This window comes from Rhinatrema bivittatum, chromosome 9, assembly GCF_901001135.1.
Source record: "Rhinatrema bivittatum chromosome 9, aRhiBiv1.1, whole genome shotgun sequence".
In the NCBI taxonomy this organism is placed as follows: domain Eukaryota; kingdom Metazoa; phylum Chordata; class Amphibia; order Gymnophiona; family Rhinatrematidae; genus Rhinatrema; species Rhinatrema bivittatum.
Genome location: NC_042623.1, coordinates 242,145,224 through 242,170,975, shown reverse-complemented (window position 1 = coordinate 242,170,975; position 25,752 = coordinate 242,145,224). Strand labels below are relative to the sequence as shown.

General features: G+C 45.6%; 1 protein-coding gene across 5 annotated transcripts in view; it reads left to right on the top strand.

Moving 5' to 3' along the window:
- Positions 1-25,752, top strand: part of MFN1 (mitofusin 1) — a 153,758-nt gene that overhangs the window by 78,577 nt on the left and 49,429 nt on the right. For all 5 annotated transcript variants that reach the window (XM_029615782.1, XM_029615781.1, XM_029615786.1 and 2 more), the window contains exons 10-11: positions 6,077-6,198; positions 25,590-25,716. In XM_029615782.1, the coding sequence (XP_029471642.1) occupies positions 6,077-6,198; positions 25,590-25,716 (249 nt within the window). The remainder of the gene's footprint in view (positions 1-6,076; positions 6,199-25,589; positions 25,717-25,752) is intronic.

The window sequence follows — 25,752 nt, the reverse complement described above, 5'->3', positions numbered from 1 at the left end:
TTGCAGGCACACTGTGGCAATGGTACTGCAGCATTTATGTTCCCTCTGCCTTGTGTTGAGTGCCCTTCTTCCTCTTATGAGGACGGCCAGTGAGAATTTTATTGAACAATGCGACAGTGGTGGTTTACATCAACCAAGAGTCGGGTGATGGCTCAGGAGGCCCAGGAATTAATTCGCCGGGCAGAACAAAATCTGGAGTTGTTCGTGGTCTCTCACATAGCCGGGATAGACAGTGTTCAAACTTTCTCAGTCATCGTCAGCTGGATCCTGGGGAGTGAGAGTTTTCGGAGGAAGCAATACGGCTTATTTGTCACAAGTGGGGCATCCCCTGCTTAGACTTGATGGCAACTCAAAGCAATGCCAAGGTTCCACAGTTCTTCAGTTGCAGAAAGGAACATGGAGGGGAAGGAGTCGATGATTTAGTTCTCCCATGGCCGCAAGGGGTTCTCCTGTACGTTTTTCCACCATGGCTACTGGTGGGCAAAGTTTTGAGGCAAACAGAGATTCATCTGGGAGAGGTGATTCTAGTGGCGCTGGAGTTGCCTTGGCGGCCCTGGTTTGCAGATTTGATTAATCTTAAGGTGGACGGGCCGTTGTGACTCGCTCATCTTCCCGACCTCCTGCGTCAAGATCACATGTTTTCAGATCAGGCGGCTCGCTTCAGTCTCGCAGCTTGGCTTTTGAAAGGAAGCGTCCAAGGTCCAAATGATATCCTGAGGATGTCTTCTCCACTCTCTTGCAAGTTAGGAAGACTTTGAAATCCCTAGCCTATGTGAGGGTGTGGAGAGTCTTTGAGACTTGGTGCCTAGAATGGGGAGTTGATCCTACTTGAGCATCAGTCGCACACATTTTGACCTTCTTGCATCATAGTTTGGTGAAGGGGTTGGCCTTTAAATCCTTCATAGTCCAGGTGGCGGTATTGGGCTGTCTTAGAGGCAAGGTCCAGGGAACAGCCTTGGCTGCACAATCAGATGTGGTACGTTTTCTCCAGGGGGCAAAGCATTTATGGCCTCTGGTGCGGAAGTTGTGCCGCCCTCCCCCCCGCCAGAGTCTTAACTTGATTCTCAGGGGATTGTGTACGGCTCCGTTTGAACCGATCCGAAGAGCAACTATGAAGGATCTTACCTTAAAGGTTGTTTTCTTGGTGGCAATTTGATCCCTGCATGAAAGAGCTACTGGCTCTTTCATGCAGGGATCCGTTTCTTAGGATCATGGATGATGGTCTCTTTGCGTACGGTTCCTTCTTTTTTTCATTTGAATCAGTCAGTGGAACTACCGGCTTCTCTGACTTTGGATGCAGCTGTGCCTCACGCGAGAGAGTTGAGGCTTTTGGATGTGAAACAGGCTTTGCTATGGTATCTTAAGATCACTAATAGTTTTTCAGCTATTGGATCATCTTTTTTGTTATGGAGTGGTGCAAAGAAGAGACATAAGGCTTCAAAATCCACCATAGCACAGTGGCTGAAGGAAGCAATAGGTTCGGCTTATGTTAGGGTCGCCCTGTTCCTGAGGGATTGAGAGGTCACTCTACTCCTGGGCCGAATGTCAGCAAGCGTCGCTGCAAGAGATTTGTAGGGCAGCTACTTGGAAGTCATTGCACACTTTCGCCAGCCATCATTTGGATGTCCAGGCTTCAGATGCCATTGGCTTTGGGGAAAGTGTGCTTTGAATGGGACTCTCGCAGTTCCACTCTGTTTAGGGAAGCTTGGGTACATCCCAGGAGTCTGGACTGATCTGGGTACATACAGGGAAAGGACAATTGGTTCTTACGTGCTAATTTTTGTTCCTGTAGTACCACAAATCAGTCCAGAGTCCCGCCCAGTTAGGGTGAAAAAGATTGGAGAGTCCACTTGATCTGTTCTTGTAAATAGACCGAAGAATGGCACAGGTTTCATTTGCTTTTCTTCTCTTGTTTGTGTTGGAAAGGATTTATTCCCATTATGGGGTTCCACATCCTACTGCTCGTTCAGGGGGATGTGTTATGTGGGGAAGTGTTTGTTTATGTTCAGTGGTATCTTGGGGACAGATCAATACTGATTGACTGCAGGTGGCACACCAGGTTATATGCCACTATTAACAAAACTTTCTCTGGCTCCATCTGTTGGAAGGGAGACAAAACCCAGGAGTCTGGACATCTGTGGTACTAAAGGAATGAAAATTAGCAGGGAAGAAGCAATTTTCCTATCACTTCTTTGGCATGAGAAGTGGACTGATACTGCATTAAGGCAGCCATGATACTACCTCGTGGCAAATTTCAACTTTGTTTGCACAGACATTGGCTCTCTTGGAGTTCTTTTTGTTTTTAAAAACTAAACTGCTTCTCCTACTTGCTGTTCCTCTGACCACCAGTTTAAATGCTTTAGAAGTGCTAATGACCTGAGGTGATTTGAACATGATTGGAAAAGGGGTGAGGGAGCAGGAATAGAGAGACTGTGATGATATACAATTTGTTTAACCATTCGATCTTCTTGGAAGGACACCATCGAACACCTTAACATCTGTTTCTCTGCCATCAAAACTTGACTAAAACACAATAAGCTTTCTTTAAACATGTCTAAGACTGAGTTTCTTGCCATTTCTAGCCCATATTCTACTTTTGTCGAAAACACCATTCCTCTGGAAAATTCAAATTTCCCAATTAAGAGCCAAGTTAAAAGCCTTGGTGTAATTAGACAGCACACTTTCCTTTTGTCCTCAAGTTAAACAAGTTATTACACAAGGCTTTCGTAGACTACGTGTTCTTGCTGGCCTTAAGAAACTTTTACATGCTCCTGAGCTTCGCACTGTTTTGCAAGCCTTAATATTCCCAATTATTGATTATTGTAACAGTCTATATGCTGGCCTACCGCTTATAACACTTTGACCATTACAGCTCGTGCTAAATTCCTTGGCGCGCTTAATTGCAGGATTGAAGAATTTTGACCATATTACTCCAGTATTGATTAAATTACACTGTCTAGCTATTGATGAAAGAACCAAATACAAAATTGGCATGACAGTTTTTAAATCGATTAATAATCAGGCCTGTCCATGGACCAGTGCCATCTTGAAATGTTACCAACCTTCCAGAAAATTATGTTCATCCCAGCATGGATTGCTAGATGTTCCATCTCCTAAAGTCGCACGTCTATATATTACTTGAGAGTGCTCTTTTTCAGTTGCTGGTCCAGCCCTATAAGAACTCTTTCCCATTGGAGCTTTGTCAGTGTGCCTCGGTAAAAAACTTCAAAAAATGTAAGACCTTTTTGTTCAAATTAGCCTATTTTGGGGGTTTTTTAAACTTGATTTACTTGTTTTAATATGTTCTTTTTATCTTTCTAACATCTACATTTTTATGGTATATTTTAATTTTATATTATGTTTTAGAGTTTTTCTTTTAGTATATGATATTATGTTTTATTATTGAATTTTATGTATGTTCCCTTGTTTATCGCCTAGACCTATTGTTAGTATTAGGCAATCCATACATTTTAATAAATGTAAATACATTCAGACAAGCTGTCTTCTAAGAATCATTTTATTTATTTAAAAAAAACCAACAAAAACACAGCCTTGGTAATTCAGCTGCCTTATTGTAGTAACAGTGGGTTTCCACTCACAGCAGATTTTAATTTAGCTGAAAGCAGGAGATATACCCCCCCTGCTTTAAGCTGTAGCTGACAGAATTAATCTAGGATGCAGACATTGCTCAACAGTGCAACTTTATCAGTTATTTGGATGTTTTTATTACAATCTGTTTTTGTCTTCCTTTTGGTGCACTTGAACAGTACTTCTCTCTGCTCTCATTTGTCTCAGGTTTCTAGCACTTTATTAACTATACTAACCCGTGTGTTTTTCCTAGCACTCTCCAGCATGCATAGCCAAGCTCTCACAGTGTGCAGGCATTTCAGCACCTTTGCCTCTTCATTGCTGAAACCTAGATCTTCTTCATCGAGGAACTCTGGCTTTTAACCCTTTATTTCTTGACTCACTTTTTGTCACCTTGTTGCATTTATATTTTCATTTTCATAACTCTTGTGGGTGTAAGGGATGCATAGTTGTGCATTCCATGTTGTTGCATCATTTGTAGAATTCAGGTCTGGCCCAAGGAACTGCTGCTAGACGGGCCGATACAGTAAGGTGCGGTAGAAAGAGGTGCGTTAGGGCCGGGCGCACCCGCGTTTGCCGCATGCACAGTTCGGATCACATACCGCTCGATACTCTATTTAAATGGCATGCAAATGCAAGTCGCGTCCAACGCGCGTCCATGAAGCGCAATCCATTTTACTGTATAGAGTGCTATACAGCGCCTATACAGTATCCTGGGTGCGCTGGTACCTGTCATTTCAAATGTCATTTGAAATGTGCTTTCGCTGGTTTGAGCGCCCGTGCACTACGGGCGTGCGTTTGTCCATCTTCGCCGGCGGGGGCCACTGGAAACCGCTTTCGCCGCCGGCTGCCCCCGGGAGGCAGGGGAGCCGCGGTGCGCACCTCCGGAGGAAGGCAGAGAGGGCTGAAAGAAAGAAAAAGTAAGTTTACTTTGGTTACACTTATTCACAATACTTTACATGTCGAGTCGCTTTTCACCCTGTGCCTTGCTTCGGGAGGAGGGGATTTTAGGTTTTTAGGTTTTCTTTTGGTTAAAATTGCTTCGGGAGGAGGGGAGAGAGGACTGGGGCTGCCCCGGAGACCGGCACCCATGGACGCGGCCAGGGCAGGTGAGCGGGGGCTGGGGGAAAGTTTGCCGCCTACCCTTACCCCTGCCTCTAACACAGGGGTAAGGGTAGGCGGTAAATTAGCAGGTTAAACGCGCGGCAAAACTGCAGGTTTAAAAAGCGATAATCGAGGCGCGCGTTACTGTATGGGAGAGAATAGCTAATCCGATCGTTTACATCTCATATATATGCCGCGGGCAGAAAGGGTTACCCATTGATTTAAAGAAGCGGTAAGGATGGGTTAAAAGGGATAGTGAATTGCAGGTTGGACTAACGCGGCCAATTTGTGAATAGAAAGCGGGTTAGAAGCAGGGTAACCGCAGCCGAACTTTACTGTATTGGCCTGAGACTGAGGCATCAAGCCCTGAGACTGAGCTTTTAGGTTGGGCCCCAGTGCTTATTACATTCATATTTGAATTGTTCTTATTGCATTTCTAATCTGATTACCCTCACAGGGTATCTTGATTGAAGGTATTCACTATAACTGCAACATAAAACTTGGGAAGCTTAAAGAGATCTCCTGGGTGCAGGGTACTGAAACACTTAAGAGCCAGTTGCCTTGATGTTAGTGAGTATAATGGCGATGCTTTCCCCGCCCCCTTCTTCCACCTTACCAAATTTCCTTTTTCTGAGGAGGTGACAATCCTTCTCCTTTTATTCTGGGCATGGACTAACCACCCCCTTGTGTAGATCTCTGTGCCCCATGGGATGTTATTTGCATGTACTGTATTTATAGCAGTTTTATGATGTATTGTAAACCACCTGGGTTCTCTTTGAGGAAGGTGGTATAGAAATTCATCAACTCAGATTTTGAGAACTTAGTAATTATTATGCACATCCACTAATTCATTACTATACATCTCTCTCCTTGTGTGCTTGTCACAAATCACTGATCAGATAGGAGTCTCGCTGGGGCCGTGATGGTGAATAGGGTCTGACCCACAGCTCATTTCACATATTCCACCTTTTTAAATCCCTACTGACCTGAGCTGGGTTTGAAATGGTGACCTAGAGGCTAAATGTCCTGTAACACTATGACCAGCCCATATTACTATATATATCAAATGCACACATTTTAAGAATCCATTCTTTATAATGGCTACAAACCTTTCTCATGTGTGCTTCATACTTTTTTGTTTTAATTTGTTTTAGTTGTGCTGTTTTATTTGCAACAATGCACATTACTGTGGAAAAATAAGGGTACTGACTTGCTGTTAACTATGTGTTAGGTATTTTATTTCAGTTATTTTTTTTTAAACACTTTTTATCCTTTTGAGTTAAGAGCAGCAAGTGATTACCTTATGCATATATAGAGAGATGTTGCAAATTCCTGAAAGTTGAGCTGGAATTGCAGTAATGTGTTGTGGCTTGGGCCCTCGCAGGAGTGTATCTCGCAGTCAGCAGTGAAAACAAAGTTTGAGCAGCACACTATCAGAGCTAAACAGATAATAGACACTGTGAAAAACACTATGGACTTCATAAACGTGGCAGCAGCGGACAAAAGGTGAGGTTCCAAATCCTCTCTCTTTTTATTGTACTCCCTAAATGTCTAGAAATCCTACTGGAGAAGGAAGCAAGTCTTGGGCCAGCAAGTATACCTTGATGACTGCGTGGGAGTCGTTACAAGAGTGTGCATGTCCAAGTGTTTTTGGTTTTTTTTTTGTAGATGTTGTGGTTCACTGAAATAGACACTTAGAGCCAACAGCTGTGGAGAAAAGCTTTTTATTTAAATGCTATAAAATAAGGCGGCCTTATGGAGAGAGATAGGCAGAGTACTGTGCAAAGTACCAGTATAAAACTTAGTCCTGGCAGAATTCTGTGCTACTGTGTAATGCAGAATATCTGCAGATTTCCCCCTTCGTGCAGCTTTTCATATTTATCTCACAGAATTCACCGCTTCCAGGCCCCACTATCGCAGCGACCTCAAATGCAGGCAGGATCACGGCAATAATGGTTCCATGAGCATACTGGAAGAGGAGGGGCTTTATCTGCAGGACTCCGCGATCTAGGAAGCATGGGCCAGATTCGCAGGAGGCAGTGCAGCATGGGACAGGCTTGCGGTGAGGCAGCATAGCATGATTCTTGCCGAGCTCTGCAAGCTGCCTGGAAAGTTCGGTTCCCAAGGCCTTTCGCGAAACAGGCAGCTTGAAGATTGGGAAACAAAACAGTGGAGTGCAATCAGTGCATATTATTCCTGCACTGAAAAGGAAGAGGGGAAATGGAGGAGGGGGCAATTACAGAGGGGAGGGAAAGGGGGAAGAAGGTGAAGGAGGGAGGGAAGAAGCTGGAGGAAAGGGGAGGGAGGGGGAGGACGAGGGGAGGGGGATTAAGGGGAGGGGAGAGAGGAACAGGGGATTAAGGGCGAGGGGGAGAGAGGGGGATTAAGGGAGGGGGATGAGGAGGAGGGGATAAGGGGAAGGGGGAAGAAGGTCTTAGGGAGAGGAAGGAAGAAGAGGGAGGAGGGAATTAAGGAAAGGGTGAGGAAGAGGGGAGGGGGAAGGAGAAGGGCAAGGGGAAGGTGCTGGCAACAGGAATAGTGTTCAGCCAAACGTTATCTCCTGCTGCCACGCAGCCAGTCTCACAGCTGTTATCACAAGACCTGTCCCGTGACAGCAGGAGATGATGTTTGGTTAAACATGACTCCTGCTGCTGCGCACGCCAAGATCTGGGAGACCACCACCGCGAAGTAGAGAGAGAGGACCCAGGGGCCGCCAGTGGACCTCATGCCACTGGCAGCTGAAGAAGAGGCCCATGCCCTGGGAGAGAGTGTATGTGAGCCCATGTGTGTTGTGAACTGGTTTCTGTGGGTAGATGTCTGCCTGGGAACCCGTGTGTTGAGTGAGTGCGTGATTGCATATTGTGGGAGAGAGAATAAGTGTTTGTAAATGAGATTGCATGTGAGACAGAGATTAATTGATTCTCAAATGAAGAAGGTAAACATTCTCTGTACAGTTTGTTCCCTGTAAGTACCCAGATCAGTCCAGACTCCTGGGATAAGTGTTGAATAAGGAGCATAGGTTGTTGGAGGGTAAGCCTAAAGGCAAGAGATTTTTCTGTGGACCTGCAGCTTCTCTCACAGGGTGCGACTTCCTACTGTCTCGAAAATGGGACCGAGCCTGGAAAAACCTCTTGTTCCCTGTACATACCCGGATCAGCCCGGACTGCTGGGTTATGCCTCCCTTCCAGCAGCTGGAGACAGAGAAAAACTTGAAGGGCAGTCCTGTAAGTACGGTGTGCCACCTGCAGCCCCCTTCAGTATTTCTCTGTCTCCAGCAGATGAAGGTGGCAGAACCTGCGGTCCTGGTTGATTGACTAAAAAAAAAAAAAGTTTGGTCTGGGTCAGGAATCCTTATTTGTTGGTTAAAACAAAGTTTTCTTTAAAAAAAAAAAAAAGAGATGACAAGGAAGATAATAGCCAGGCCTCCCAAGGAGAGGTTTCTTTTTCTCCTCGGTAGCAGGCAGGCCGGGGAACTCCTCTAGCTCCCGCGATTCAGGAGCGGGAACAGCTGGTGAGTGACTGGGGGGAATTTACCGGTGGGCCAGTCCCTCCCACCCTGCCCCAGAAACAGTCGCGGGTTGGGCTCTGGTGAGGCCTGCGCGTCGCGTGTCGGATTGGAAAAAAAAAACAAAACAGCTGTTTTTCGGCAGCGCTGCTTCTTGACCTCCTGGGCTCCAATTTTTTATTTCAGCATCTTTTTCTCCCTCCGAGCGCGGCAATGCCGTGCTCTTCAGTGTGCTCTGCCTGTGGGGAGCCGGCGATTCGGCTCTCCAGGGACAACCTCTGCTCTCGGTGTCTCACCAGGGGCGAGGGTCCGTCGGCTTCCGCAGCAGGAGCAAGGGGGAAACAGGCTGATCGGTCACGGGGTGCGGGCAACCAGATCATGCCTCGTGGTGCTCGGCCTGCCATGCTTCCGCGGATCGCGGGAACGGCGGCCATTTTGGGGGCTGTGGATGCTGATGCTGATAGGCTCAGCAGGGGGAGGGGATTTACCTCCCCAACTTTTTCCACATGATGTATGCCCCGGGTCTCCCCAGGACACTCTTCCCACCCTCCCAGTTTCTTTGGGGCTGAACCCTCTCCTCCCGCAAAGGCTCCTAGGCCGGATCCTCCAGAGATGTCCCTAATTCGGGTGGTCCAGGAAGTATCCGGTTCTGGGATCCAGGGACAGATACGCTGGGGGATCCGCTTCAGGCAGATGTGGATGAGGAGTTCGAGCGTGTAGCGCAGGTGGAAGGGGATGATCCTTGAGTCCTTAGGCTCTTTAGAAGAGATGAATTGGAACCCATGATCCCGCATGTCCTTGCGGAATTGGGTATACCAGCCGGGGAAACGCTTCATGATCAGAGCACGGTGAATCCAGTGCTGTCTGGTCTACATCCCCTGGCTAGGACTTTTCCATTTCATCCTATGCTGCTTCAGCTTATGTTTCGGGAGTGGGATACTCTGGAAGCTAGCCTTCGTGTGGGCCGCGCTATGGACAAATTATATCCGCTGCCGGAGGACTCTCTTGATCTCCTTAAGGTTCCAAAGGTTGATGCGACAGTATCCGCAGACACGAAGCGTACGACTATTCCGGTGGTGGGGTGGCTGCCCTTAAGGACCCCCAGGATCATAAGCTTGAGGTTCTCCTTAAATGAATCTTCGAGGTGTCTGCTCTCGGGGTTCGAGCAGCCGTTTGCAGCAGTTTGATGCAACGGGTGAGTCTCAGGTGGGTACAACAGCTCCTGAGTGCCCAAGAGCTTTCCCTGGAGGAGACGGAACAGGTGGGTCATCTAGAAGTGGCAGTGGCGTATGGGGCAGATGCTCTGTAGGATCTTCTGCGTACATCTTCACGCAAGATGGCTTCGGCGGTGTCGGCTTGCTGGCTTTTATGGCTCCGTAATTGGGCAGCCAATGTTTCTCCAAATCGCAGCTGGGGTCGTTTCCGTTTAAGGGGAAATTCCTTTTTGGAGACTATTTGGAGCAACTTATTAAGTCCTTGGGGGACAATAAGGTGTACAAGCTCCTGGAGGATAGGCCGAAAGCGTCAAGGGGTTTTGGTTCTTCTCATTCATGTTTTCAAGGCCAACACCATTTTTGTCAGTCTAGGCTGGTGCCTTTTAGAAAAGGCAGACGTCCGGGAGATCTCAGACTTGGTCCCATTCCTTTCGCGGCCATAGGTCCGTCCGCAATGGCAGTACCCCGGGTGCGACAGGAGCCAAATCATCCCAATGAGATAGTGCCGACCCACTCCCCTGTTCCAATCGTCGGAGGACGGCTGACCCTCTTTTACGAGGAGTGGGTCAAAATCACGTCTGACCACTGGGTTGTAAGCATTATAGAACATGGCTACGCCTTAGAGTTTGCTCGTCCCTTGTGTGATCTATTCCGCGTGTCCCCCTGTGGGTCTCTGGAAAAAAGGCGTCAAGTGTCTCTGACTCTTCATCGGTTGCTGGACCTAGGAGCGGTGATCCCGGTTCCTTCGGATGAAGTTTGGACCGGCAGATATTCGATTTACTTCCTAGTGCCGAAGAAGGAGGGCTCCTTCCGTCTGATTTTGGATCTAAAAAAGGTCAACAGAGCTCTACGCATGCCCCGGTTTCGTATGGAGTTGCTGCATTCTGTAATCGCCTCCGTCAGAAGCGGGGAATTTCTGGCATCGCTCGATTTAACGGAAGCGTCCCTGCACATTGCGATTCGGGAGGATCATCAGTAGTATCTTCGGTTCATGATCCTTGGTAAGCATTACCAATTTCAGGCCTTTCCCTTCGGTCTCACTACTGCCCCGCGCACCTTTACCAAGGTGATGGCGGTTGTGGTGGCAGCTCTCTGATGAGAGGGGATCCTGGTCCATCCCTACTTGGATGATTGGCTCATCAGAGCGAAGTCGGAGGAGCTATGCGTGGCGGCGGTTGCCAAGGTGCTGCAGACTCTTCAATCCCTGGGATGGATAATCAATTCAGCGAAGAGCCAGTTTCCCCTGCTCAGGTCCTGGATTTTTGGGGGGCCAGGTTCAATATGCGGCTCGGGAAAGTCTTTCTTATGCAGGAAAGGATAGACAAGCTCATGTCTTAGGTTCAGCAGCTATTGTCTCTACCACTTCCCAAGGTGTGGGACTACTTGCAAGTGCTTGGTTCTATGGCATCTACTCTGGAATTGGTCCCATGGGCCTTCGCCCACATGAGGCCTTTGCAGATGGCTTTGCTCTCTCGGTGGGATCCAAAATCTGAGGAGTTTCAGGTTCCCTTACCACTGCAGGAGCCGGCCAGGTCCAGTCTAGCTTTGTGGTTGATCCCCGAACACTTGTCTCGGGGAGTGGATCTGGAAGTCCCTCAGTGGGTCATTGTGACTATGGATGCCAGCCTTTCTGGTTGGGGGGCAGTTTGCGGATCTCAGGTGGCACAAGGCCAGTGGACGCAGTAGGAGGTGCAGTGGTCCATCAACCATCTGGAGACGAGGGCAGTGCCGTTGGCATTACAGAAGTTCCTGCCTCTGGTTCATCGTTGGTCGGTGAGGATTCTCTCCGACAACGCAACGATGGTGGCATACATCAACCGGCAAGGAGGAACAAAGAGCCGTCCTGTGGTTTCGGAAACAGATAAGCTCATGGCCTGGGCGGAGGTTCATCTTCTCAGGATAGTGGCTTCTCATAAAGCCGGGGTTGACAACTTTCAAGCGGATTTTCTGAGCCGTCAAAGATTGGATCCCGGAGAGTGGGAACTGTCCACCGAGGAGTTCCAGTTGATCACTCATTGGTGGGGGCTTCCCCATTTGGATTAACTGGCGACAAGGGGGACCGCCAAGGCACCGTGCTTCTTCAGTCGCAGAAGGGAGCACGGGGCGGAAGGAGTGGATGCCCTTGTCCTTCTGTGGCCTCGCGACATTCTGCTCTACGCATTCTCTCCTTGGCCTCTGGTAGACAAGGTCGTGAGAAGAATAGAGGCCCATCCGGGGACAGTAAGAACATAAGAGAATGCCATACTGGGTCAGACCAAGGGTCCATCAAGCCCAGCATCCTGTTTCCAACAGTGGCCAATCCAGGCCATAAGAACCTGGCAAGTACCCAAAAACTAAGTCTATTCCATGTTACCATTGCTAATGGCAGTGGCTATTCTCTAGTCTGTGAACTTAATAGCAGGTAATGGACTTCTCCTCCAAGAACTTATCCAATCCTTTTTTAAACACAGCTATACTAACTGCAGTAACCACATCCTCTGGCAACAAATTCCAGAGTTTAATTGTGCGTTGAGTAAAAAAGAACTTTCTCCGATTAGTTTTAAATGTGCCCCATGCTAACTTCATGGAGTGCCCCCTAGTCTTTCTACTATCCGAAAGAGTAAATAACCGATTCACATCTACCCGTTCTAGACCTCTCATGATTTTAAACACCTGTATCGCTCCAGAATGGCCACGGAGGCCGTGGTTCGCGGATCTTCGCAACCTATCAGTGGACGGCCTGCTTAGTCTGGATCACCTTCCGAATCTCCTGCGGCAGGGACCAGTATTTTTCGACCAGGTGGATCACTTTTGTCTAGCGGCTTGGCTTATTAGAGATGGCAGTTGAGAAAGAAAGGGTATCCGGATTCGGTGATTTTCACTCTTTTGCGGGTTCGCAGAACGTCCACCTCTTACGTATGTTCGAGTCTGGAAAGTTTTTGACTCTTGGTTTAGTACATCAAAAGTTTCCTCTAGGCCGGGCCTCGATAGCCCACATTCTAGCCTTCTTGCAGGAGGGTTTGGTGAAGGGGCTAGCTTTCAGTTCGCTATGGGTTCAAGTGGTGGCGTCAGGCTGTTTGAGTGGAAAAGTGGACAGAGCTTCTATAGTAGCTCATCCAGATGTGGTACGTTTCCTTCGAGGTGCTAAGCACTTGAATCCACCACTTTGGGCTGTTTGTCCATCCTGGAGTTTAAATTTGGTCCTTTGGACGTTGTGTGCACCTCTGTTTGAACCACTCTGGTGCATTACTCTGAAGGATCTTGCGCTCAAAACGGTGTTTTTGGTTTCAATCGGCTCGGAGAGTTTCAGAGATTCAGGCTCTGTCTTGTCGCGAACCTTTTCTTCGGTTCTCTGATTCTGGCGTTTCTCTGAGAACAGTACCACCTTTTCTTCCAAAGGTTGTATCGGCTTTTCATGTGAACCAGTCCTTTGAGTTGCCCGCTTTTCCGAATTTGGATCAAAATTCTCCGCATGCACGGGAACTGAAGCGTTTGGATGTCAGGCGGACGCTGCTGCATTACTTCGAGGTCACTAATGACTTTCACCTGTCAGATCATCTCTTTGTCTTGTGGAGCGGCCCCAAGAAAGGACATATAGCTTCCAAAACTACTATTGCTCGGTGGCTGAAGGAGGCTATTGCTTCAGTGTACCTATGTCATGGGCAAGCTGTTCCAGACGGTCTAAAAACTCATTTGCTTCGTTCTCAGGCTGCGTCATGGGCAGAAAGTCAGTTGATTTCACCCCAGGAAATCTGTAGGGCAGCGACTTGGAAATCTTTGCATACTTTTGCTCGGCATTACCGCTTGGATGTTGGGGCTACAGCTTCCGAGAGTTTTGGTAGCGGTGTGTTTCGAGCGGGGCTTTCCAGGTCCCACCCCATTTAAGGCGGCTTGGGTACATCCCAGCAGTCTGGCTGATCCAGGTACATACAGGGAAAGGAAAATTGGTTCTTATAATTTTCGTTCCTGTAGTACCACAGATCAGCCCAGACGCCCACCCAGTTTTGGATCTGCTTGACAGTTTTTTCATCCACTTTTATTGTCCAGTTATATAGCGAGCTGAAGACTTCATAGGTGCTCCAATTATTGTTGTGTATAGTTGATTTCTTACATTGGTTTAGCCATTTAAATTTTGGATTCTTGTTACCAGTTCTATTATTCTGCTTTGATACTGATTACACTGAAGGGGGCTGCAGGTGGCACTCCATACTTTTACAGGGGTGCCCCTCAAGTTTTTCTCTGTCTCCATCTGCTGGAAGGGAGGCATAACCCAGCAGTCTGGGCTGATCTGTGGTACTACAGGAACGAAAATTAGCAGGTAAGAACCAATTTTCCTCTCTTCGGCTTATCCTCCGGCAAACTATGCTTCTTATTCAATACTTATCCCAGGAGTCTGGACTGATCTGGGTACATACAGCAATGAAAATTAGCAGGTGAGAACCAATTTTCCTATGCTTTCTGCCAGAAGGAAATCACTAAGTACCTGATTCACTAAGAATTTTTTCCATAGACACAAAATGGGAGAAAAATCTTATTTATTTATTAATTATTTATTTAAAAGCTTTTTTTTTATACCGATGTTCATGTAATAGTACATATCGCGTCGGTTTACAGAGAACCAAAGTTAGAATTACATCTAACATAAGAACAGTAGATTTCAACGGTAAACAAGTAGACAATTGGGCATTTGAAACAGAGGTTCTAACCCGAAACCATATAAACGTTGACTCAGAATGGAGGTATACAGGGTTCTAGAAGGACACACTGTAAAAAATAAAGGAACAGGTCCGGGAGTAAACTTGCACATGATAAAGGATAACTGAGGGTATAGCATTCAATGCTGTGGTATTAGGGTTGTAAAGCAGTGTATGGAGACCATGCGATTCATCCAATCTTTAAGGAAAGGCTCTTGTGAAAAGCCAAGTCTTAAGCTTTTTCTTAAACGTCCGCAGACAAGGTTCTAGGCGAAGGTCCGGGGGGACAGCGTTCCATTACGTGGGACCAGCCGTGGAGAAGGCGCGTTTCTTGAGCAAGAACTTCGAGGGGGTTGCATAAAGGGTACCTTTGGAAGCTGTTCTGATTGGTCTGGAGGATGTGTGATGTCGAAGAGGGAAGTTTAGTTCGAGAGTGGTCTGGGAGTGAATGGTCTTGTGGATCATGGTTAGGACTTTGTACAGGATTCTAAATTTAATGGGGAGCCAGTGTAGGTTCTTAAGAATAGGTGTGATATGTTCTCCTCTGCTGGAATTGGTTAGGATCCTTGCGGCAGAGTTCTGTAACATTTGCAGAGGTCTGGTGGTGATAGCTGGAAGGCCGATTAGTAGGGAGTTGCAGTAGTCTAATGAATCTGGCCCTAAGTGAGAAAAATATGAATTTCTGTTCTATTATTTAAACCAAAATACTGGATTGCACTGAAATGTAGAATGCTAATTTGCAAAAATACTGTTTTGACAAATCTGCAGAATTTACAGAATTTTTTGGTGCAGAATCACCCCAAGAGTAAATACTCTGTCTCATATGATTTCACTAATAAGACATTATATAGGATTTCACACTTTTCTTTCCACCTCTAAACTAACTTACATAATTGTCAAAATTTTTGATTGGCTTTCTACTATAAATAATCTGAATGGCTGTATGTTATTTGCTCTTGCTTCCTATGTTAATTAATTCTCGTTTCATATGCAAATGTTGTCTTGGGGCTTATGTCAGCATGGACTTATGTCTGTTCTAAATATGCTTCTGTAACTCTGTGGCCCAGTTCTTTTCTGTTATGTCTGTCTAGTAAAACTAAAGCAAAAGTGTCATGCTATTTTTGTTAGTAATTAAAAAGCTACTTATAATCAAAAATCTAAAAATTTAGGAGAAATAGAATGACTTCTTGTGCAACATGTCAAAAAGTGTGTTTCATTGCCTCTTTACTGCTTTCCATCTAAGTCATGGAGCTCTGTACACTCACAACAGATGTCACCTAATTCACTGATGAACTTTGGAAATTCTCGCAGTATTAGAGCAATAGAGACATCTCTAGCTGGTAGTTCCTTGCACCCTGGAGGAAACTGTAGTGTTATTGAGTTGCAGTTTGCTTAGAAATTCAGCCCTAAAGGTTGTTGATCAATCACTTCTTCTCCTGTTTCATTGGTTTTACAAAGCAGTTAGGAAGCAGCTACAGATCAGAGCTGTGAGAGGAAGCTGGTTGCTTCAACCCGGATAAGCATGGAAATGCATTTTGTATTTATCCTCATTGCTTCTTGGCTCTTTTTTCCCTTAACTTTAAAGCATGACTTCAATGATATAATTGTTCAAGTCAGGCAAGAAAAGTTTAAAATCTTAAGTTTAACTTTTAAATCATTATACAGAGGTCAACCACAGTATCTTTCCAATTTATTGATTCATTACCAACTATTGAAGGATTTATGTTCATCTCAAAAATATCTGCTTGTGATTCCATCAAGAATTAGACTAGAATGTACAAGGTGTTTTGCTTTTTTTTATTGAGCTCCATTTTTATGGAATGTTTGAAGGCTACCTATTCTAAATTTAGAAAAGCTCTTATTTTTAAGCAGGCTTTTAATTAACCTTTTGTGAACCTTTGTTCTGTTTGTCATAACATTGTGGAAGATGAATTTTATCGTACTGTTTTTTTATGTTTTTATCTTGTATTTTATTTATTGCTTAATATTTTCCTTATCGCCCCACCCAGACCAGTCCAGTATGTATGGGTTTAGTCCCCCTGCTAGCAGATGGAGACAGAGAAGAATCCAGTTTGCAGATATTACGCCTTATAGGGTACACTGAAGCCTGCAGCACTTCAGCAGATGGTAGCAGTGTTAATCCTGCAGCCTGGAAGTCTTGGGAACAAATTGCTTCCAGCAAGTTTCAGCCATAGGGCATTGTTTCTGGAGTAGGGACAAGCCCGGGGCAGGGGGTGTATGTTCAGTGGCTCTTCTGACTTGATTCTTCTGCGTTGAAAGGGGGGAGTTTTGACAGCGAGTGGTGCTGGCTTCCTCCCTCCCTAGGAATCTGGCGGCTTCTCCCCTCTCACCTTGGAGGTTGAGATTGGTCTCTGGTGGCGATAGCAAGGTCCTCTGTCAGGGATAGCTGAGAAGGCAGACCTTCCTGATAGGAAATGTATTATGTGTGTATGTTGCTTTAAAATTAAGTTAAAGGCTTAAGGGAATGGGTGCCTGTTTGGTTTAGAGGAGAAAGGAGTCTATGGTCCATGTTGGTCCTTTCTGGTGGAGGGAACAGCAGTAGGCTGCAGGTCTTTGTTCTTTTCAGTGGACGTCTCCTCTTGTCAGCTCCCATGGAGCACAAGAAGATCTGTAGTTTGTGTGGAGGTCAGTGCAGGAATGCTGCTGGGGTGTGTTGGAGCTGTTTAGAAGGAACTTCTATTTGACCGCGAGAGTCCCCCTCCAATGTTGACATGTGGGGATGGGTTCCATGTAGTCATGCACTGCAGCAGCATCAGGTCCTGAGGCAGGTCCTTCTGAGGGAGGAGAGCCTGCTAAGATGGCTGCAGTGATCATTTTAAATACTCATGGCAGCAGAGGCTCTGCTGGAGAAAGTCTTCAGGGAGCTACCTGCTCTCTCCCTGCTGGGGGCAAACATCATTAAACCTCAGGAGAAGGTGAGACCTGAGACAGAGGAACTTAGAGTGATTTCCTCAGGCCTATTCCTAGCCATTTTTGCTAAAGTTTGTACTTCTTATGCATGATGTCTTTTGCTCGAGATGAGGGATACCTTGAAGGATATCTGTTCCTATTTTGGACTTGGTGGGGAAGGCGGGTGGGTGGTCCTTAGCCAGGTTTTAACAAAAAGACCCAGGTTGGGTCTGGAAGAGAATCAGGACAGGGCATCAGTTTTGTCAGAGGTAGAATCTTTGGGGGAGGTCCTGGAGGGAAATAGTGATCCAGAAGGCAAATCTCTAGAAGAGCGAGAAATTCCCCTGACACATGAGGTTGATCCACAGATAGTCTGGTTGTTTAGGAGGGAAGAAATTCTTTCTATACTTATGCAGGCTTTGGCAGAATTGGGCATCAGAGAGGCTTCATTAAAGCCTACAGTGGAAGGCGAGGACCCAATATTGGAGGATCTTCTCAGACTGGTTATAGCATTTCGTTTCCACAAGATGGTAAGAGCTCTGGTATAGACGCTGAATGGGACTCACCAGATGTGGGCTTTTGTGTGAGCATTGCCATGGCGAAGTTTTATCTATTGCCTTTTGAATATAATGAGTTGTTGAGATATCCAAAGATGGATGCCTTAATTTCAGTGATCATGAAGAAGACTTCTGGTGGAAGGCAGTGCAGCTTTGAAGGATGCCTTGGATAGCAGAATAGAGGTTGTCTTGAAGCAGGTTTTTGAGGTGGCCACCTTTGCTTTTCAAGCTGCATTTTGCAGAATTTTCATGTCCTGGGCTTGTTTATTTTGTATGGAACAAATTCCAGAGGGAGAAGCATAAAGACTAGAGGTGGGTATTACCTATGTGACTGGAGTACTGTATGACCTCATTTGCACCTCAGCTTAGGGGCATGGCGACTTCGATGGCAGCTCGGCATTTATTGCTGTTGTGGAACTCGTCAGTGGATACATCTTCTAAGCAGGGCCACGTATCCATTAGGCGAACTTAGCTGGTCACCTATGGCACTGATCAGTAGGGGGTGCCGAAGAACAGCCATGTGGTGCCATGAGCGGAGCCTATCCTGCTTGCGGCAAAGAGCAATAGAGATGCATCGGGCTGCGAGCAACACCCAACCTGCTTGCAGCACTGAGAAGCACACGGCGCAAATGAAGTAGGAGTTGGGGCAAGACTGGGGGAGGGCATAAGGCAGAAGGATCGCCTAGGGCACCTAATACCCTTGCACTAGCCCTGCTTCTAAGACAGCACTGAGTAAATTGTCTTTTAAGGGAATGTTACTTTAAAGTGGTGATCTTGAAAAGCTAGTGAAGCATTACGGAGGCAAGTTGCTAAAGTTTCCAGAAGATAAGCCCAAAGACCTCAAAGGTGGGGGCCTTAGTAAGCCCAAGTTGAGAGGTGAGATATCATCAGCCAGGGAAGCGTCTTCTCAGAAGGGACAATTTTAGTAGCAAATCTTAGTCCTTTGGTTTGGGAAGGAATCTCCAGGAACAGCTGCACTGCCAATGCAGGGGGTCCCAAAAGTTCCCAATGAGATCCTAGACTCTCCCTGGTTCCTCCAATAGGGGGAAGTTTTACGGAGAGTGAGTCTGCATTATGTCTGATCAATGAGTTCTATTAGTGATGGTTATGCCTTAGTTTGCATTCTGGTTTAAAAAAACAAAACCTTCATGGACATACCCTGTGTCTCTGGAAAAGAGAGAAGCCATAAGATCTTCATTTGGCAGCTGTGGTAAAGTGCTGAGGGAAGAATAAGGCCATGGCAGATATTCTATTCATTTTGTGGTTTCGAAGGAAGGAAGGCATGTTCAGGCCTATTCTGGACCTCAGATATGTAAACGAGGCCTTGAAAGTTCCACATTTCCGAATGGGAGTCTTTGTTCCATAATTGTAGTGGTGAGAAAAGGTTGATTTCTATCTTTCCAAAGCATAACACATTCCAGTTCATCCATTACCCCAGCAGTAACTCAGGTTTGTGATCCTGGGAGGTCGTTTTCAGTTTTGAGTGCTGCCCTTTGGCTTTGCCATGACTCTAAGGACCTTTTCCAAGGTCCTCAGAGTCCTGACAAAGCCAGGAGTGATGGTTCATCCATATTTAGATGATTGGTTGACGCAGACAAAGTCAGAAGAGAGGAGGCCAAATGTTCGACAGCCAAAGAAGTACAGTTATATGATCTGGGATGGGTAATAAACTTTTGCAAAAAGCAGATTGATACCTTCTCTGTTGTGGAGTACATACCCAGAAGGCCAAAGTGTTTTTGACATCAGACAGGATTGTCAAGCTTATGTTGCAGATTCAGAGCCTTTTGAAGTCTGCCTGAGATTATTTGCAGGTGTTCAGTTCCATGGCAGTGGCTTTGGATCTTGTTCCATAGGCAAGAGCTCATGCAGCCATTACAGAGGTGTCTCCTAACACGATGTAGTGTGCAATCTCAGGATTTTGAGGTGAGGTTAAAATTAACTTCAGAAGCCAGAGCCAGTCTGCAGTGGTGACTTTCATCTCAGAATCCAGCTAAAGGAATGTCCTTGGAGTCCCTGGAATGGGTGGTAACAAGTGTTGCTAGCATTAATGGTTGAGGCAAGTATTGTCAGTGCAGATCGGCTCAGGGTCTCTGGGATCTAACAGAGGCATTTTAATTCATCAATCGTCTAGAGCAGCGCTTCTCAACCGGTGTGTCGTGACACGCCAGTGTGTCGCCAAGTTACCGGCAGGTGTGTCGCGTGCTCCCGGTCTCTCCTGCTGCTTTTCCTTCAATGCTTCCGTAGCTGCTGGGCTAACAGCAAGTTCAAGCCCAATGGGAACAGCAGCGGTGTTAGAGGAAGCTGTGCGGCTGGACTTTTCTTCTTCCCGCGTCTGCCCTGGAACAGGAAGTGATATCCAGTGCAGGGCGCGGGAAGGAGAAAGAGCCTTGCCGCATGGAAAAGTGGTGGTGGCGGCGGCAGCAGCAGTCTCGGCCCCCGAGCAGTAGTGTGGCCCGGAGCAATCGAAGCAGCCGGCAATCGGCAAGGGAGACAGCAGTATCCCGCGGACGATGGGATTCTTCTTTCTTGGCCTGTAGGGGCTGGAGGAGGCTGCTGCAGCTACCATTTGTGCCTCGGGGGGGTGGGGGGAAGTGAGTGAGAGAGAGAAGACAGCCAGAGAGTGTGATTGAGAGCATGCATTTGATTGAGAGCATGTGTGTAAGTGTGTGAGAGAGAGCATGTGTGTGATTGAGAGGAACTGGTCAGAGAGGTGATGTATGTATACGTGAGAGACAATATGACTGGAGAGTGTGTGAGAGATTGGTCAGGGAGGTGACGTGTGTGTGTGAGAGAGACAAAAAGCATGGAAGTGAGAAATCTGGGTATGTGAGAAAGCATGGGAGTAAGAAGCCTGGTGTTGTGGGGGTGTGTGTGAAAGAAAGCATGGGAGTGAGAAGCCTGTATATGTGAGAGAGAGCATGGGAGTGGGAAACTGTGTGTGTATGCATGAGAGAGAGACAGGTTGGTAAGGTGACGGTGTGTGAGAGAGAGAGACTGGTGTGTGTGTATGTGAGAAGAAAGAAAGTGATTATGGGAATGAGAAGCCTGTGCATGTGGAGAGAGTGAGCATGGGAGTGAGAAACCTGGGTGTATGTGATACACAGTATGGGAGTGAGAAGCCTGTATATGTAAGATAGAACACGGGAGTGGGAAGCCTGTGTGTGTGTGTGTGTGTGTGTATGGCATGAGAGAAACTGTTCAGGAAGGTGACTGGTGTGTTTGTCAAAGACTGGTTGGGAGATGATTGGTGTGTGAGAGACAGAAACTGGTCATGGGGGTGTGACTGGTATGGTGTGTGTGTGTGAGAGACAGAGAGACTGGTCATGGGCCCTAAGGAAGAGGACCATGAGTATAGAGCATAGCCACTACTGGTGCTTCTGGTGTGTGCTACGGCCTGCATGGAAGAGGAGTAGGAGAGTTGCTGGAGGGGGTAAGTAAAGATGGCTTTTTAAGTTTATTTTTCTTGATTGACTGCCATTTTAATTATTTAATATTATGTGATGTCTGCTTTTTTGAAATATTTTATTGGTGTTTGGAGAATTTTTAATAGTTTTTATGAGTTTTTAATTGTTGGATGTTTTGTTCATAGCTGTTTTGAAACATTTATTCTGCTTATTAGTATAGTTTTACAATTATTTCTGTGTGGGGATCTATAGCTGCTTGCTAGTTCTGTTTTCCTAATTGGAGGTGTATTGGTGTTTAGGGTCTGATTTAATATTTGTAGTGTTGCCTTTTCATAGATAGGGTTGCTCCTGTTTGAGTGTATTCCGTAATACATAAACTAATCTGCACACAGGTGTAACTGTGTGCAGATTAGTTTATGTGCATAACTGCAGATCCTGGGAATATGTTAGGTCGGTTCTGTGTGTGTTACTGAAGTGAGATATTTTACTAGCATGTAAATGTTTGTATCAGTCTTATTTGTTGTGTTTTCTCAAGAGGACATGCATTGGTGGTAAACTGCTGCCTTTTCATAAGTAGGGCTATTGAGCCTGGTAGTAGAAGGAGATTGAGTTGCTGTTACTGAGATGACACCAGAACCAGAATATCTTTGTTTGTAGGGTGAGTTGTATGGGGAATGTCGTAATTCTGCTTTACATCCATTATTGTGGGTCGGGGGTTCCCGTGGATGCAAACTGTACTTTTACATCTAGCCCCGTGACGATCATGGGTTCATTGTGTCATGCATGTGAGAACCATCTGTCAGGTGTGTGTCCCGACAGAAAAAAGGTTGAGAACCACTGGTCTAGAGATGAGCCAAAGGAAAGTTCGGGCCTGTGATTCAAGGCAGATCAGTGAAAGTGTGGTCTAATAATGCAACATCAATGGCTTATGTAATCGTCAAGGAGACATGAGGAGTGCTTGGTAGCTGTGGAAGCAGAGCTTCTGTTCAAATGGGCGGAGAAACTCCTTAAGGCGCACTCAGCTTTTTATGTTGTGGGAGTGGAAAGCATTTAGGCAGGTTATCTTGAGTTGTCGCACCCTGTGTCTGGGAAAGTGGGAACTGGCCAATGCAGCTTTCAACTTGATAACACTCAGGTGAGGCGAACCAAGTTGGGATTTCATGGCATGCTTAGAAACTCCAAGGCAGCAATGTTCTTCAGTCGAAGGAGGGAAACAGCATCAGCAGGAGTAGATACTCTCTCAGCAATGGAATTGCCAGCAATCATTCGGGCTGATTCAGTAAAAGTCGCGGGAGAGCAGGCGAGCGCCCGCTCTCCTGTGTGCGCGATTCAGGGGGGAAGAAGATGCAAATTAGGGCCCGCGGTAAAAGGAGGCGCTAGGGACACTAGCGCGTCCCTAGCGCCTCCTTTTTGACAGGAGCGGCGGCTGTCAGCGGGTTTGACAGCCGATGCTCAATTTTTCCGGTGTCGGTTATCGAGCCCGCTGACAGCCACGGGTTCGGAAAATGGACGCCGGCTAAATTGAGCGTCTGTCTTCTGACCCACGGGTCGCCGGCCGATTTAAATTTTTTTTTTTTTAAATTTTTGATTTTTTTTTTAATTTTTGGACCTCCGACTTAATATCGCTATGATATTAAGTTGGAGGGTGTACTGTATAAGGGGTAAAACTAGCACGTCGAAAACGTGCGTCCAAACCCGGGCTAACAGTGCGCTCCACCGTTCTCCCTGTTCCATTTGAACCAATCAGTGTATTTTACATCTCCTGACTACTGGGATTCAATGGGGGGAATTTAAGAATCTGTATTAATTTTATTTATATTTTTTTTATATAATTTCTATTGTGCTGATCCACAAATCAGTGGGTAACAGAAAATACACACACAAAATATAATCAAGCAGCAATAAAGAACTACACATAGCACACAATGCAGTAAAACAAAACCAAAATGAAATGCTAAGTGGCTGCATTATTAAGCTTAGAGGGTCCTAGACTGCAGTAAGTGTTGTCTCTCAGCAAAGGCGATGACAGATATTTTAAGTTGCTTCTTAAAGTGAAGCAGGTCATTTTTAGCTCTAAGCTTCTCAGGCAGTTCATTCCATAGGATCGGACCATCTATATTAAATATATGTTCTCCAGTGGAAGCCAGATGAGCATGTTTCATCGTAGGCACTTCAAGGAGGTGCTGAGACAAGGAGTGGAGGGCACACATGGGAGCATATCAGCTGATTTCAAGTTGGAGACAAGGGGGGGAGTTCAGTTGTACAAGGCTTTATGGACAGTAATGAGAATCTTAAATCTGATCCTCCACTCCACATGAAGCTAATGTAAGGGCATCAGCATAGGTGAGAGATGTTCACGTGATGGGGTGCCAGAGATCAGCCTTGCAGCAGAGTTCTGAATTAGTTGCGAAATTTCAGATGTGAGTGTGGGAGGTCTAGAAACAGGGCATTGCAGTAATCCAGTGCAGAGAGAACCAAAGATTGGGTGGCTAACCAGAAATCATAGCATTCAAGGAAAGGTTTAAGAGATTGTAGCAACTTAGGTTTGAAATAGGAGGATTGAACCAGAGAGTTAATCTATGGGCATAAGGACAAAGTGAAGTACAGTAGGATGCTCAGTTTGTATGCTTGTTGTTTAATAGGAACAGAATGGTTGTTAAATATGAAAGTAGAAGGAAATGTGTCTAGAAATGCCCTTGCCAAAAACACCACCTCAGTCTTGTTGATGTTTAAAGCAAGCCTAGTGTCAGTCAACCAGCTCTGCATTTTTGAGAGAGTGTGAGTTTTTGTAAAGCAGCACTGAGGGCCAGGTTGATGGAAAAGAGAAACTGAATGTTGTCAGCATAGAGTTTAAAAGAGACCTCAAGAGAACCAAACACAGTGCATAGGTGACCAATTTCTTCAGGAAATCACATCATTTATTCTCTTTGCTAGTCAAAGAAGGATACCGCCTCCAAGGCAACTATTGCCAGATTGATTAAGGAGGCTATTTATTCAGCTTACATTTCCAGAGGCTTGTTGGTTCCTTAGGACCTTCAAACTCACTCCACAAGAAGTCAGACAACTTCATAGGCAGAGCAGTGGTCTGTCACCTCAGGAGATGTACAGGGCGGCCATGTGGGCTTCCTTGCATATCTTCTCCAAGCATTACCAGGTAGATGTGCAGGCTAGAGAGCTAGCTTCCTTTTGAGGGTGTCTTGGGTACATCCCATGCATTATGAACTGATCTGATGGGATGATAAGGAAGGAGAATTTAGGTTTCTTACCTGCTCATTTTCTTTTCCTAGAGTCCTACTGGACCCACCCTTTCTAGCCAACATCCTGCTATATAGGTTTTTCTTTCCAGGTGTTTCAGGTTATATTTATTTTATTGATTTATATTCTGCCTTTCAGCTATAGTAATTTAAGGACCAATTTTGATTAAGGGTTTGTGTTGTGTGTACCCTGCTTATAGGGGAGTGAGTGTTCTTTGATATAGTTCACTGAAGTGTTGCAGGGATATTGGAGAGAATTTAATTTGCTATCATCTGCTGGCGAGAATGGAAGGGGGGAGCTAAACCCATGCATTCTGGACTGGTCTGGTAGGACTTGAGGAAAGAAAATTAACCTAATTTCTCCTTAGGATGTATTTTTTTTAGATATGTAATTTGTTTCTATTTGTTGCTGTTTTATTGTAATATGTAATTTATTTATAATTTGAATCCTATGTTCAATTGTATATGATTTGTTTACTGTTAACCACTTTAATTTATGTAGAAAAGCAGTACATAAAACCAATTAAATTAACTTTGCTCTGAGATGCATTCACTACAAGTGGGGACTTCTGTTGCTTTTCAGAACCTCCACCCCACATCCATTTGGGGCTTTTTGGTGTTTCTAAGTCCAAATGTTCGATTTAGAAGATTTTGGGAGGGGGTGAAATTAGATGAATTGCATTTCCTATAGCTTCAGTTTAAACAAGTTGCATCTTCATACCTTGTACTACAGAGTTGTATAAAACTTTTGTAAAAAGTACCTGAAGTTACACTGTGTATTTCAGTATTATCCATGAAATTTATTTATTTAAAATTTTTATCCCATGCCCTCTGGCAAAGAACCATAAGGCTGTATTGTACCAAGAATTTGCTCTTATTTTTATGTCACTGTTAGGAAATGCTTAATGTGCTTGGTCCAGAGTAGTTTATAGTGCCTCAGAATTAAGCAATGGTGAGGCCGGGTTGAAGGAGCAGATACTGGGGTAAGGCAGGACATGGGTGTTCCATAGAAATATTCATTTTTCTGCAAACATTTTACGGGTGCAACTTTTTTTTTTTATTTTAGTTTTTGGGGTTTTTTTATTTTAGGTTTTTGGGTTTTTTTGTTTTTTTTTACTACTGTCTTGTTCCTTTTGGCTGGGGGGCTTTTGGTCTCCCTTTAGGGAATACATGAGGTAGCCTCTGCCTGGTGTGGCACACTCACTGCCAAAGTAGAAGGAAAATCCTGCCAGTGGGGGGCGGAAGGGATTTGAAGAGAAATAAATTCCAACTTCTGCTCCTTATAAAACATTTTTTATGGAAAAGGGAGTGTCAAAGCTGTGAACAGAACAGTTGTCATGTAGAATGGAAATCAACAATTTGCTTTTAATTGCTGCTCAGGGTTCACGCAATGGAAGAGAGAGAAGATCAGATAGACAGACTAGATTTTGTACGAAATCAACTAGCTTTGTTAACAGAGGAAATAAAGAGAAGAATTAAAGAGGTTACGGAGGAAGTAGCGACAAAGGTGGGTTTACAGTCTTAGTGTCATTCTCTTACAGTG